Genomic DNA, 16247 nt, shown 5'->3' on the forward strand with positions numbered 1-16247 from the left:
CTACAACTGCTGGACTACACCAACTAGTCCACACCTACCCACTCCACTTTAGCGTGTTCACATTATGGACCGCTTGTATATACTCTAGTATGTGTGTTAGTCACTTTATCTCCTTTTGTTGAAGAAGAAGAAGATCAATTTTCAGCCTCTCACCTTGTGTGTTCTCTTCTAGGGTTTGTGTGTGTGTGTGCTTGCAGGAACTCAAGCTCCCTTCTCCCCTGCATCTTTTCAATACATTGTCTTGTGGAATGCTATTTCCATCCTCTTGGTGGGAGGTTAACTCACTTAGGCATCATAGCCATTGTATGAGATTATCTCCTTAGTCTTGTATCAATCCATGGTGATTGTCCCTTATCTCAGCTTTATGATCACTCCATTTCACCAAGAAAGGACCTAAAATTTTGAAAAAGTAAGTACTCACTGGTGTTGTTCTCTCTAGCTAATGTCTGACACCTCCATCTGTTGTAAATTATAGAGAGGGGAAAACCTTTGGATCTCCTTCATTAGTTAAATGTGATAAGGAGAGACCCCTCCTGAGAGAGAGAGAGAGAGAGAGAGCACAAACACCTTGACACATATTGCATTTCTTGGGTTAGAAGAGGCCTCACATGTAATAGCAAATCTGAGAGAGAGAGAGAGAGCACAAACACCATGACACATATTGCATTGCTTGGGTTAGAAGAGGCCTCACATGTAATAGCGAATCTACGAGAGAGAGAGAGAGAGAGAGAGAGAGAGAGAGAGAGAGAGAGAGAGATTAGAGAAACGGAGGGGTTAGAAATGAGCCTCTTAAAGAATGCCATGTCATCAAGGCCTATAAAAATGGGAGATCATGGTGAACCTTCCACTACAAGACAATGCTGCCATACACGCGTTTCATACACGCGCTAAATTACGAGCGCGTGTATGGTCGCGCCTGTATTTGAATAGAATCGGGCGCGTGTATTTTATCATTTAAGTTCGTGTGTATATTTGCATTTATCTACCCGTGTATAAACGCGTTTATATACACGCAGTAATAAACGCATCTATACACGCTAATATACACGGATTAATACACGCTACCATACACGGATTAATACACGCCACTATACACGGATTAATACATGCATGGTAAAGAAAAACTGAATTCCTTTACAAAATTAAAAACTATTTTCTTTAAACCATCTCATAGTACATTACAGTATACATCATTACACAATCCCACTACATGCATTTACAACAATGAAATATATTCAAAAATAAATCATGCATATGAGATGATAGAAATGTCATCAATTTAGAACGTATAGTGACGGATTGGTTAGGGTTCGATCTCATCTTCAATAAGATCCATCCTTGCCAAACGATCAACATCAATATCCATTTGATCAATTTGTAAGGCTACGATTAAATTTATTCCACTATCGATATTCTCTACTCCATTGATAATGGTATCGATGTCCTGATCATCCTCATCAACATCACCATCATCCTCAATGGTAGGGTCATTCTCATGATCATGAGAAATGGCACGCTCATCCTCATTATCATGATCATCTCTTATTTCTTGATCATCGATCACAACATCTTCATTGGCATGTTCGACATCATCTTCATTGCGGCTTGTTACATCCTCCATATGCTCCATATCAGTGAATGTATTATACATCACTTTGGAACGTGGTGCAATAGGGATGACGTACCACCATTTAATGTCATGCACCATTGGTAGATAGATAACCTACTCAAATACACATAGTACAGTAATTAGTTAGCATATCAAAAGTCAAGGGGTACGCGAGCTTAGATATATATGTACATGAAACACATTAGTAAAAAAATGCGTACCTGCTCACATTGTTGTGGCAATACGAGCCTATCTTTCTTTGTTTGCCAAAACTTTGTAGAGTCAATAGTTACATAGCCACTTGCATGGCGTTTTATCGTTGCATCAGGCCCTTTTTCCACCACGTTCATTTGCCATTTGACATCCAAAACATACGCAAAGAAGCGACGAAAGTCAAGCCTAAATATGTCCTGGATTATGCCATAATAATCATCCATTTTTCCGTTAGCTCCCTCAAAGCTACTAATGACACCGCAATCTTGTGTATTTCTCTTTTCATCAATTCTTTGTGTTCGAAAATGCTTGCCTTCACACCATATAGCATTGAACATAGTGCACTAGACCAAAATAGAAGCAATATTTGTGTAAGCAATGTGAATAAATATTAAAAGCAAATCACTTACAAATAATGCAAAACATTAGTTCTATGTACCTTTAACATGCATCCTCGTGCATACTCCCATTCTTCTGCCGTGATATGCATCCCCTCGTCGCTCTCTGCTCTCTCCATTTCCTCATGCAACCAATCAACATGGATATCATTCGGAAGTGTTGCTAGGTGCTTAGGGTACGCCTTCCGAGAGCCATGTTGCCTCCGAAAGAGAGCTCTTTCTGCTTGCCTTTTTGTCTTTGCATCCTCATATCTTGTAACCCATCTGTTCATCACATCACTATTAAGGATACAAGTGAAATTGAGATCATCAATCAATGTTCTGTCAATTACTTTACTCTGTCCTTTTCCTTGAGGCATAATAGAGGTCATCCTCAAGTCCTCTTCATTGCTCCATAGTCGTGGCAAAGAGCTGTCCACCTGACCAAGAAATTCTGAAATATATACAAGAGACTCTTGTATCAACCAACCCTCGGCCATGCTTCCTTCAGGCCTTGCACTTTGCCTCACAAAGTCTTTTAAGGTCTTCATGAAGCGCTCTAGGAAGAACATCCAACGTGCATGCACAGTACCACATAAAGCGATTTCGTCCACTAAATGCACAATGAGATGTAGTTGACTTGTGAGAATGGTTCGCGGAAAAGTCTCCTCTACCAAACAAACCACCTCCACTGCCATAACACGCGCATCATCCAACGTGGCTGGATCAATTGCTTTGGAACTAACATATCTGAAAAATAAATAAATAGTACGTTATACCTCATGCACGTTCATTTTGCAAGGTATAATGAAGGGTGATCTGACATGGGTTTTACATACCTCACAAGCTCGCCCATCTTATAAATACATTTTTTCAAACTCTTATTTGCACAATGGTCGATGCTAGTAGGTAGTATGAACTGCACACATAAGAGCACATGTATGTATGGTTTATGGCATTACAAAATTTAATTTCAACGTACAAGACTTGGAAAACACTTACTTGAAGCATCTTGTGCCAATCGTGGGACTTCAACCCATATAGTTGCTCAACGCCTCTTTTCTTAGTGGTTGTAAAGGCTCCCTTCAATGATCTCATGCATCCAGTGGGAGTACGCAAAGTGGTGATGGCCTGCTTTACCTGCTTCTCCTCCTTCTTTGATATAATCCATGGTGCAGGCGGAAGACGAACGTGCCCACCCACCTCTCGTGGCCAAGCTTGACGCATACGTCCTGCGACCCGCAAGTCCTCACGTACGCTAACATTGTCTCGTTTACCAATAATATGTTCCCAAATACCAGATCCCACATTCTTGAAGATGTGCATGGGATCAAGAAGATGGTTGATCTTAAGATGGGTCCAATATGGCAGCCGAAAAAAAATGGAGTACCTACACAAGGGATTGCTCTATGTGACCTTTAATCCAATTAGAGACTACACAAAACAAGATTGAAAAAACATTATTATACCTGTTCATGCCATCTGGAGGAAGAATAGTTGTAGACTCCCAAATACGCTTCCAATCTTTTGCACGAAGTGTTTGTGGAGGAATGTTACTCTTACTAGCAACATATTTAGGATGATCTGAGGGGAGAAATCGATGATGATTATCGAATATGGTCTTACACAAACCGTCAGCATACTCATGTACTAACGAAGGGCCACAAACAGGACATGCATGTTTACCCGATGTTTTCAAACCTGTTAAAATATAAATAAAAGTTAGAATAATAAAGTCAATATGTATAATTAATATATATAGCCAATAGTAATAGAGTAGGGAGGTAATTAGAATTCTTACCAGAACAATCGCTGTATCCTGGAAAGTCATGCATTGTCCACATCAACACTGCTTTTAAGTCGAAGTGTCGAGAGGAGGGAGGCCTACTAATGACATCCTATGTACAAACCAGAAAACACAAAATCATAATATGTTTTTTATGAAAGTATAAAAATCGCGTGTATTGACGCGGCTATTTCCTAAAAATTGCGTGTATTAACGCGGCTACTTCTTAAAAATCGCGTGTATCACCGCGGGTAATTCCTGCAAAACGCGTGTATAAACGCAGCTAAATTCTCATACACGCGAACATACACGCGTTTATAAACGCGACGGTCTGTTTAAACTAAAAATAGCCCGCCTTCCCCAAATATAGATTTTGAACTAACATATCAACACTGCTTTCGTTTTTGCCTCTTCCAACAGAAACGAAACCGAGAAGAGAAGAGAAGGAGCACACACGGGAGCAGAGGAGCACACACGGGAGGAAACCGAGCAAGAAAGAAGACTCACTTTTTCAGAGGTGAGTCAGTTTGTCCTTTGCCTTGTCTCCTTCCTCAGATTTGTTTATGCTATTTTCTCTTTGCTTTTTGGGTTTGTCTCCGTCCTTTTGCTTCTGTGCACACGATTGGGTGAATGATTCTGACAGGGGCAACAGTGGACCTTTTATAAGGACACTTTGTCTTTGTCGGAGGTCGGTCCTTTTGAAAAAAAAATTTCGCAGGTCGCGTGTAGAAACGCGTGTAAAAGCGCGTGTACCCTGTCTGCAGAGTCTGTTCACGCGAATATACACGTTTCTGGACTAGTATATGTACACGCGTTTTCTGACGGGTGTATACACGCGTTTCTGCACGGGTGTATACACGAGACTGCGTTTCCTGTTTCTATGATTTGCAGGCAACACAACTGACTTGAATGATGATATTTGTGTGAGTCAAGAGACAGCCCATGATGTGCTGCAGGATTTGTGTTGCAGGTTCTTTATGGATATTCCAGGTTCTTCATCCGATCCATTTGCGTACAGTAATTGGCTGATGGAGATGCTGAATCATTTTGGACGCCATCCTGGTCCAGTTGAGCTTAGAGAGTATATGTATGCCCATCCCCCTCCTTCCCTGCCTGCTGGTGTCTATACCCCTACCGCGAGTATCCAGGGCACTCCAGTGCCGTCTATTCCTACGAGTCCGACGAGACGGCATGCAGCTTCTCCTCTTCCACGTCCACTGAGGAGACATACCTCATCCCAGACACACTCACGCACACCCTCACAACCACCATCACGTGCTCCCTCAGAGCCACCGTCACGTCAGGGCTCACAGCCACCGTCACGTAGACAATCCCCCAGTCGTGACTCCACCCGCAGCAGTAGGAAGAGTGGGAGTGGAGGATGCGGCGGGTGCTTTGGTGGGGGAGGTGGGGGAGGTGGGGGAGGTAGTAGGGCACGCGGTGAGAGAGGAGATAGAGGGAGAAGAGTTAGAGGAGACAGTTCGGAAGAGGAGGAGATGAGAGAGGTGAAGAGAGTGATCTGCTATGATGTGACCGATAGGGGCGGGATAGTGATGGATGCGAGGGGGAGGGAGGTAATGGAGTACATGCGTGGGGTAGTATCAAACTCATATAGAAATTGTTTTATTAAATTTAAAGATCAAAATAGCCGATTAGTTGGGGAGGTGATAGAGGCTGTACATAGTCGGTACCCCAATCCCCCACATGCTACATTCTCGGATGTATGGGGAAGGACGCGAATAAGGGAGATCTTAAGTAATAAAAGATCTCACCTTAAAAAACTCGCGTACGATGACCGGTTAAATGTAGCTGCAGGTGGCTATCCTGCCGAGAAACCTGCCACTGCGCACAAACGCGAGTGGAAGGAGGCAAAGAAACGAGCAGAGGGTGGCGTGAAGAGCAGGCAGCATGTGGAGGCACGACGGATCCAAATGGAGACCATTGGATCTTCGCATTTCGGATCTGGCGGCGTCGAGTCATGGGAGGCAGAGTTCGTAAGTATCTTGCCACTTTATTTGATTGTTTACTTAATTCATTGATTCTATGATTGTTTTAATCTTACAAATTGTGTTGATTATGATACAGCGACGGGTTACGGGGAGGAAGCCCACAACCCACGATACTGCGTATGCTCGTCGGCATAGCAGACGTGACACGTGGGCCATCTTCAGAGCCGAGGGACGTATTACGGACGCGCAGTTTGAGATAGCCATGAGACCATACGGTCGACAGGTACTTGAAAATTCTAAACGAATGATTTTGGTTTATTGAATTACATATATATATACTTATATACTATATATTACTTGAACAGGCACAAGCTGCTGATGATCCACCCGCCGCCACTGCAGAGGGTGGACGTGAGCACTACTCATCGGACATTCCGACCGATGTGAGCTCATCTGAGCATGGAGGGAGCACCGAGTCATCATCTGGGTCTGAGTAGTACTCAGACTTATAGTATCACATTCCATATTGAGGATGTGGTTGTATATATTTTTTTGTAAACTGAAGCCATGGGCTACTTCGAGATATGGACTCCCTTGTATACATGTATGAAATTTTGATAGTAATATTGAATCGTGAATCGATAGTATTACATTCATGTCTGTCTTGAATCGTGCATTGACAATGTATGCATTCATGTTGTTCTTGTCTTAATCTCCCTCGTGCATATGTTCTTCGTGGATGGTCTAATGTACAAAAAAAAAATCCAGAGAGTGTTATTGGGTGCTGGAATGCTGGAACAGTATTCAGGCACCAAATAGCACTCTCTGGAATTTTTTTTTCGCTCTATGTTCGCGTGTATAAACGCGTCAGAACTGCTAAAACTCGCGTGTATATACGCGGATAATCTGTAAAATACGCGTGTATTAATGCGTCAAAACTGACAATTATGCGTGTATAAGCGCATCTAAATTAAAGAAACGCGTGTATAGACACAGGTATTAACGCGTCTGAGTACATCTGAACTGAACAGAACGCGGCTATACACCCGTGTATAAGCGCGTCTAAATTAAAGAAAGGCGTGTATAGCCGCATGTATCAACACGTCTGTGAAAAGAACGCGGCTATACACCCGTGTATAAGCGCGTCTGAGAGGTCCTATACACGCGCTTTTACACGCATGTCTGTGGCCGCAATGATACACGGGCCCGCTACTTTTTTTCACAAGTCATTTTTAGTGGCTAGGAGCACGGGTATGAGCCCGATCCCTTGTAGTGTTCCCCACCTTATGTCAAAACCCCCTCATGAGAAATATCGTTGGAAAGCTCTCAATGAAACGAGTAGATTCTAAATATGCAACCTCCCATAAATTTATTAGCTGGCTGGTATGCTCAAGATATGCCTTTCCATTAAGAAAGTACATGGCTGGTATGCTCAAGATATGCCTTTCCATTAAGAAAGTACATTTAAAAGCTCCATATAGGGAGCCCCCAAGCTCATTGATTGAGAGAGCATCTTTTTGGAATCTTCCAAAACCTTAAATGGCCCATTTTTGCCCACAAATTTTCCTTAATGCCAGGAGCATAAATGGAATTTCGTGGGGAGAGAAAGAAAGGAGTGGAGAGAGAGAGAGAGAGAGAGAGAGAGAGAGAGAGAGAGAAGTTAAATTTCTTTACTCGAGAGAGGTTTTTGTAGCATAGACATGAAGCAGATCAAAAATGACACAGAGGCATTTGTACACACATAGATTGGCATCAATTTGTTATGCTCGCAAACTATTTTATGAGTGCCACAATTGCATGTATATTCCCCAAAAATATGTAATGCTTTCTTTGGTTTCATAGAGAAATTCAAATGATTACTTTTAAACATTACTTTAAATTGAGAGAATCTTTCCCCTTAATTGACTGACAGCACCCCACAAGATCATGATGAGGGGATAAATTCATTTAAATGTTTTAATTTACATGTGGAGAGGTGTTTGAAGACTTAGTTTTGCACTTGAGGTTTTTTCAAATTTTCAATCCCTTATTTTTTATTTTCTAAGAGACCTTCCTTAGAAGGTTTGAAAAAAAAGCTTTGATGGTTTCTAAGGCTTCAAATTTCAACACTGCTGTAGGGTTCGGATGCAGGTTGAAGCGTTGAGTATCAATTGTGAAGGTTGTCCAACTTTACGAGAAAGCCACGTAAGACTTTGATGCGTTGACTATCAATTGTGAAGGTTGTCCAACTTTTGATGCGTGGGCGCATCTAAACGCATGCATGAATCTTGATCCATCTCAACCGTCCACATGCTGTGCCGCTGTACCAACTCTACATTATTGATTAATAAAAGACAAGGGCAAAAGTATGCTTTTGTCCTAAAGTCTTGAAAATTGATAGTTGCTATTATTTGTAGACGCGTGGAAAGTAGTATCTACCCTAGCGACAAATTAAGCCTCTGGGTCTATTTCCACGGCAAGAGAAGCAACCAATTACCAATGTGCAAATTTGAAGGGCAGCCACACAATTGCTTTTAGCATTCATCTTTCATGATTAATTTTCTCTCTTCCCACTACCAGCTTGGAAACTAGTCTATTATTTCATCATGTCCCCAGCTAACTTCCAAGGACGGTAGGTCCCAGAAAGGACCAAAAGGACAACTTACATTGAGACAAGTCACAAGGGTCTACAATTCAGGGTTCGGGAAAACAATTTTAGGGAAAAGGAACTAAATCCTTTTCACCAATAAATGAGAAGGAAATTGCTATTTTTGAGATGGTATTTTCTATGAACTTAGAAAATATAACTAAAACTTGTAAAATTTGAAAGGGTTTTATTTCCTTCTCATAAGAATTTGAGAAGGATTTTCCCGAAGTTGAACAAGTTCTAGGCTAAAGCGAACCCGTCTTTTCCCGAACCCTGCTACAATTGCACATAGGTAGCCTAGGGCATGTTCATGGAGTGGTTGTTAACTAGTTTTTTTTGTTCTTTATTTCACACCTATTTATTCAAGTGTTTTCAAATAATAAATAAGTTCATGCAAGCTTAATACAAAGCTTGGGGACCAATAACATTGGGGGATTTAAAGTTTGGTAGCCAGTTTTTTAATGGACAATGCTAACTTGTTCGCCACTTATACTTGATTGGCAGATAAAATCCACATGGAAACCACTTGCTATGTGTGAATAGGCCATGATTAGAGATAGTCTATGATATAAGAATATAGGCACAACATAACAATAAATAGCAAAACAAAGTGCAATAGACAATGCAATAGATAGAATATGGAGAGAACTTAAAATTCTGAGATAGGTACAATGTGATGGGGATGTCCACTCGTGTGCTCCTGAAGTACAGCTTAGAAGGCGATCAAGAGAGGCTCTGGATGGAGGATGTACTAAGTATAGAGGTAGTCGATACTCACAAGTATTGGATACCTTATCTTGTGATAACTATGTCTTTATATAGTGCTACATATGGTGTGGTAGGCACGTATACAAATGCAGGTGGTTACACAACATAAACATGGTCACCACTCTCAATGTGGTCAACTAACCACCGCCCACTAACAATAAATCCATAATGTTGTGATCCAAGGGCTCCGGTCGGGGGACCGCTAGCCCCCTATGACCCCCTAGTTGGGGCTAACACCATGGGCCCTAGCTAACACCTATCCATCAATGGTCACAAAATAACGACCCCATCAGCATCTACGTTGGGGTTCCCACCAAAGAGATGTGCACCAATGGCTTGTCCTCATAATGGGGGGCTTTCACAAATGCAAGATACATGTTGAGAGGCATGCATTGAGTGTATACTAATATGTGAATCATGAAGTGTTAATCCCCACAAGTGTTTCTAGTATTGTGGCCATGATTGGCTAAGAGGTTAGCTACACATTTTACCTTTGTCTTTGTGAACTGACATGCAGACGTCTAGTGAAATGGAAAAACTTGTGAGAACCCACCCTTGTTGCTCATAGATAGGACCTCGACAATGTGAGAATTTTTGCTCATAGATAGGCTCACATTGTCGAGGTCCTATCTATGAGCAACAAGGGTGGGTTCTCACAAGTTTTTGCATTTGACTAGACGTATGTATGTGAGTTCACAAAGACAAAGGTGAAAAATGTGTAGCTAACCTCTTAGCCAATCATGGCCACAATACTAGAAATTTGGACTATTGGTGAAGGTTCGAATAGTGGTGGTACTCGAAATGAAGGTGTCTAGCCCTCATTTTTGCAGCTTTTGTTTGATGGGGGTTTGATGGGCCTCCTCTTGAGTGTCTAAGCCAACCTCATATGCTTATAAATCTATGTAAGTTTATGTGAAGACGAGCTAACATTATTTTCATTTAACAACAAAAAAATATACCAAATGTTGGGTTTCTAACACAAATAATTGTCCTTGTTGATGTGCTTTAGGTACAAGGTGCAATATGTGGTGGTGAATATTGTGTAGGCTGGCAAGAAGAACTTTAAAATGTTCTTTCCAATGGTAGTTTCCAAATTTATCACTCATGAATCTCCATTCACAGTACCTATGTTGGAATGTAGTATCTCAAGGATTATGATTGATTGTATGAACTTAAGACTAGACTCCATCTTCCAAACAAGAACTCTGACCAGAGTACTTCAACAAGAATTATGGCCAGAGTACTTAAACAAGAATTATTACAAGACTACTAAAAAGATGAATTCCATTTTTCATTAACTTCTATGAAACATGTAATTTTTTTTTAATTTCTTACCAATTGTACCTTCCAAATTTATCGCTCATTTCATACTACCCATGTTGAAATGTGGAATCTCAAGGATTACAATTTCTTATATGTTTAAGACTAGACTCCATCTTCTAAATCTCAATTGTATCCAAGGACTTTCAATTTACATCAAAGGTTCTTTTTTCCACGATGGATATGATAAGAATATAATTGATGAGATAAATGAGTAGAAAAGATGATAACAATGTGAGTCAGAGTTTCATATGACATAAAACTTATCAAATTTGTTACAAAATAAAGAAAATCGAGTCTCATAAACGCACAAAATCTCTCACATTTAAACCCTTAAATTTATGTGAGAAATTGGAAATTTTACCCATTAAAAGACAAATGGGGTTTAAAGGCATATGAAGGCCTTGTGGAAATTACCTTTAATAGAATAGGGTTGGAGAAACTTGTCATCAATCTAGTGCACATGGTATAATTATTTTTTGTTTTACTTTTTCACTTTTGATTTCCACTTGTCATCATGTAAGAATACATAATTGTGGAAGCAGGATCAACACAATACAAAGCATTGAATTGTAGAAAGAAGCGGAGAGTAAACAATATTACTACTTGCAAACTTGATGATAAACTGTTGGCCGTCCGCCCACCCGTGTGCCCCGTGATTCTTAGTTTTCACTTTTGATTTCCACTTGTCATCATGTGAGAATACATAATTGTGGAAGCAGGATCAACACAATACAAAGCATTGAATTGTAGAAAGAAGCGGAGAGTAAACAATATTACTACTTGCAAACTTGATGATAAACTATCGGCCGTCCGCCCACCCATGTGCCCCGAGATTCCTAGTTTTCACTTTTGATTTCCACTTGTCATCATGTAAGAATACATAATTGTGGAAGCAAGATCAACAGAATACAAAGCATTGAATTGTAGAAAGAAGCGGAGAGTAAACAATATTACTACTTACATACTTGATGATAAACTATTGGCCGTTCGCCCACCCGTGTGCCCCGAGATTCGTAGTTTTGGATAGTTTCTAGAATGTTCAGGCATTTTTTCCTCATGGAAAGAGACCCTAACTTCAATGTGGGACATGGGTGTGCTAAGGGCAATACAACAGCATTGATGCTAAAACATTCTCATTCTAAACCATGAGTTTAAAAACAAGTTTTTCTCTCATTTCTAGAGTGCTAGAAAATGTATTTTTCTTGACAACTATTTTTTTTTAAAGGAGATGTCTTGAAGACTTGATCTTGGCCAGTTTTTCCTTTAAATTTCTAGCCTTTAACCACTTCCAAAACTAGAAGTCTAGCTCTTTATTTCAAAAGGAGACATTTTCATATGATATTTTTTAATGTCGACTCAACAGCCAAAGTAGATATTTGAAGTTGTTCATGTTCTATAACTCAATGTTCAAAAAAAACCGAGCTTAGTGTAGTTTGCACTTAACATATTTTGAAAAATACTTTCAAATTTAAAACTTGAAGATAAAAATACCTCCAGACTTTGAGAAGTTATAAAACAAAAACCTTCGGATTTCAAGATTTTCTTTTATGAATAATTTCACAATTTTTAGATAAAGGTTTTTTACTTTTTAAGAAAATACTTTTTTTCAAACACGACTTGCGTGCGTGCAGTGCTCACATAACCCGGTTCGTAGTGTAATTTTTCCGGTTGAATTTGCACATTTTAAGTATAAATCCCTACATTTGTAGGACCTCTAATAATTTTCAAGTCTGAATCCCGGTTATGTTAAGTCTATGCATTGCCTTTAATTTTAAGAGGTGAAAAAAATATTTTTTTCGAGCAGTGCGTGCGTGTGGGAGACAAAGTGTGAGTCATCGTTCGGAGTCGTTCTATTTAAAAGGGCAGGAAGCGAGCATTGCCCCTACGCTTTGATGCTCGATCCTTGAATCTCCTCTCTTTCGATTTTCTTCCTTTCACAACCTTCACAAACAGAACCATGGGTCGTGCGCCGCCTTGCTGTGACGACAAGGCTGGCCTCAAGAAGGGTGCGTGGACCGCCGAAGAGGACGAGAAGCTCGTCTCCTTCATCCGAAGAAACAACGGCCATGGCAGCTGGCGAAGCCTCTCCCAACTAGCCGGTATGAGACCAACTAGTCACTTCTGGACAGTTGATTGAAATGGGAGCTCAGTTTTTTCGTTTGATTTTCAATTTGCAGGTCTGCAGAGATGTGGGAAGAGCTGCCGGCTGAGATGGACCAATTACCTTCGTCCCAACATCAAGCATGGCAATTTCTCGCCGGAAGAGGAACGGATGATCATCGAGCTGCACGCCTTGGTGGGGAACAGGTAAGCACACAGCACACATTATGAGATGCGCGCGCGCACATACAAGCAATTAAGAATGCCTAATTGTTTATGGTGTGCACAAGCAGGTGGTCGAGCATCGCCTATCAGCTACCTGGGAGGACGGACAACGAGGTGAAGAACCACTGGAACACGCACTTGAAGAAGCGGCTGTCCAAGATGGGGATCGATCCCGCGACGCATCTGCCCACAATTAAGGTCGAGCAGTCCTGCTTCAATCATGATCATTACTGGAGCGGGCTGATGAGGCTCTTCCTGGACCCGTCGATCATCAGCCACATGGCCCAATGGGAGTTTGCCAGGATGGAAGCTGAAGCCAGAGGGATCGGGGTGGATGCAAGCTACACCTGCTCGTCTGGGAGGTTTTTCGACTATCTGATTACGAGGCAAAACTGCATTCCTGGAGAAGAAATTAGCGTCCCAGAAAGAGCTGCAGTACACAGCTACATGGCATTGCCAAAGTGGGAGGATGCCCTGCGAAATATTAATCAAGCTACTGCAGCTTGGCGCACCAAAGTACCTGTCAACGGAACAGATCATTCGGATCTCGTTTTAGACGACATGATTCCCTTCTCCTCCTCCTCAGCTCTAGGTAGCCAAGAGGCGATCTCCCTATCTTTCCAAGGCGGAGACCTAGACGTCCGTCCGCTCGATCCCAGCCTCGGATCCACCGCCGTGACGATGTCTGCGCATAATTATGGCAACCATAGTCTCAGTGATTCGCAGAACATTATTACTCCCCAGAGCGACATGTCTCTCCTTTCCGACCTCCTCAGTCCAACCACCAAATCATGTGATGACAATCAGGACAACTGGGCCAACATACTAGACCTCCTGAACATTTCTAAGTCCACCGATACATCATGTACTATACAAACGTAACTTCATGTACTATACAAACGTATACAGGAATTCACAATTTCACATCCTAGAGATGTATCTCAAAACTGCAGTTCTAATTTTTTACTAGCGTCTCTCTCTCTCTCTCTCTCTCTCTCTCTCTCAAATCACACTTCACGAGAGGATTTCATATTGGGCAATGCATGCCAGTGGTTTTTGTTAATCCACATAGATTAACAAGTGCACTTTGGTGGTTTCCTACTTAGTAAACTTCTCGACATATAGAGAGTTTGAGATATTTTCTAGTTACCTATATAGAAAATTTTTAATATAATTAGACAATCATGTTCCCCATTTACTCAATCTTCCATATCTAGAAGATATGGGCTATTATCTAGGTAATTCAATTTTTTATATAGGGAATAGATAGAAAATATGCGCTATTATCTAGGTAATTCAATTTCTTACATAGATAATGGATTGGCTATGTGGAGAATTGAACCACAAATGATTAATTAGTCATTAAAAAAATATTTTATACTACAACTTTTATACGTGATATTTATGTATCAATATTATTCAAATTGAAATACTTAAATTCTCTTTCTCTCTCTCTCTCTCTCTCTCTCTCTCTCTCTCTCTCTCTCTCACACACACACACACACACACACACACAAAACTCAATACAACATATGTTAAAATGTGGGGATATGCTCTCATCTTATACCAAAAAATAAGACAATGATTCTACCAATCCTAGTGTTACTTGTATTAGTCTTGTGAGAAACTAAAAGATATGCAAAGAGAGCAAAAGGTTTGTATTAATATTGCCATAAAAAATGATGGGAAATCAAATTTCAAAAGAGAAAAAAATTTCTATTGATATTGTCATAATACAATAGGGAAAAAAATTTGTTAGTCGTACCTTGATCATTATGAATGCTAAATGTGGCTTCGTTTACAAGTTTGGAGTTTAAAACGATAATCAAATGAACCTGTACAAGCATGGGGATCGTGAGAGAGAGTAAGAAGCTACCTACATAGCTTTCAAAGGCTAGTTTAAAGATGTATGTAGACTATTTTAAAGGGTATATGTTGCTTTGAGTTTAGTCCATTAATAATGGTAAATTATATAGAATCCCTTCCTCTTATAAGCTAGATTAGCTAAAATTGTATACAAAGCTTGAGAGTACACTACAACACAGTGGAGGGTTAGTCAGGCAATAATGATGGGATAGGTGATCCCTACCTGACTATAGCCAGGACAATAGCCAGATCATTAGCCTAGCCAATAGAATCAAGCTATTAGTTCGTCCAAGATAGTAGCCAGGCTAGTAGCCGGGTCAGTAACCCACTGTAAAAAAAATAAAGAGCAAAGTCTTATTTTTGCTTTTTGCTTAAATATTTTTGTCACACACTTCATTGTTCTTGAGAGGACCAGGTCGATCTTGATGATCTAATTGGTGTGAGTTAAGAGGGTTAGGTGGAGTTTAGAGAAGGATGTTAATAAAGAAGTAAGGTGAGTTGAATGACACAATAATTCAAAATTATAAAGGAAGATGGACCATATATTGTCGAAGAGGGAAAGATGAGATCATTAAACAAATCCATCATTGCTTATGTATGAATATAAGTACATGTACTAGATGCCTCACGATTTATTATTGATCGTGTCTTGAATTAGATCCACTAGATCCATACCCGTGGACATTCCAATGTCAACAAAGAGATCTAATCCACTACTAGTGGTGGTCATGATCAATATCATTATCATCGCCTTTAATATCATCATTTGGTGTTGTTTTGTGCATCATCAATATCATTATCATCACCTTTAATATCATCATCTGGTGTTGTTTTTTGCATGGGATAGCTCCACCTAAATTAGTAAGTGATAAATCATACTCTATACCTTCCATTTGCTCATTGACATGTGAATCCTTGAATCCCATATGCACATGCTCTTGATCTTCAACTCGAACCTCGATGTGTCAATCTTGTACTCTCGTCTCTTCCATAAGCTCTTGAATGTATTCGTCTTGTAAAATATTCTTTTAACCATGAGAAACTTTTATGACATACCATCACTTCTTGGCATATACATGTCCGGTTAAAACACAACTTTAATGAGGGGGACCAAGTATTAAGCATGGACATATAATGTAAGTATGGAATGAGTCACTTTTAATAATGATGTACTTGTTCACAATGTTGAGGTAGTATGAAGGTGTCCTCCCATTGCCAAAAATTTGTTTATTCTATTGCCATGTTCCCACTTAGATGCCTTCTCACAAATTCTTTGAACCAAGAGAAACTTGTATGACATACCACCACTTCTTGGCATATACATGTCCAGTTAAAACACAACCTTAACGAGGGGGGCCAAGTATTAAGCATGAACATATAATGTAAGTATGGAATGAGTCACTTT

At 40.3% G+C, this 16247-nt stretch overlaps 1 protein-coding gene and 1 long non-coding RNA gene across 2 annotated transcripts; both read left to right on the forward strand.

Moving 5' to 3' along the window:
- Nucleotides 1-5845: 5845 nt before the first annotated feature.
- Nucleotides 5846-6409, forward strand: LOC147626716 (uncharacterized). The gene is made up of 3 exons (XR_015268696.1): nt 5846-5979; nt 6071-6217; nt 6337-6409. It is a non-coding gene; the product is annotated as an uncharacterized LOC147626716 (long non-coding RNA).
- A 6154-nt stretch (nt 6410-12563) lies between these two features.
- On the forward strand, nt 12564-13910 carry LOC147626717 (uncharacterized). The gene is made up of 3 exons (XM_086816974.1): nt 12564-12750; nt 12829-12958; nt 13045-13910. The coding sequence occupies exons 1-3, from the start codon at nt 12609-12611 to the stop codon at nt 13856-13858; spliced, it is 1086 nt and encodes a 361-aa protein (XP_086673100.1). The 5' UTR covers nt 12564-12608; the 3' UTR covers nt 13859-13910.
- The last annotated feature ends 2337 nt before the right edge of the window (nt 13911-16247 follow it).

The sequence above is a fragment of the Cibotium barometz genome, chromosome 22, assembly GCF_041138505.1.
Source record: "Cibotium barometz isolate CiBa-2024 chromosome 22, ASM4113850v1, whole genome shotgun sequence".
Taxonomy (NCBI): Eukaryota; Viridiplantae; Streptophyta; class Polypodiopsida; order Cyatheales; family Cibotiaceae; genus Cibotium; species Cibotium barometz.

Excerpts from the sequence above, each read along its gene's own strand:
- LOC147626717 (XM_086816974.1), top strand. The coding sequence starts at position 12,609 with ATGGGTCGTGCGCCGCCTTGCTGTGACGACAAGGCTGGCCTCAAGAAG. Across the intron at positions 12,751-12,828 it reads AAGCCTCTCCCAACTAGCCG|GTCTGCAGAGATGTGGGAAG; the intron begins GTATGAGACCAA and ends TTCAATTTGCAG. Across the intron at positions 12,959-13,044 it reads CACGCCTTGGTGGGGAACAG|GTGGTCGAGCATCGCCTATC; the intron begins GTAAGCACACAG and ends GTGCACAAGCAG.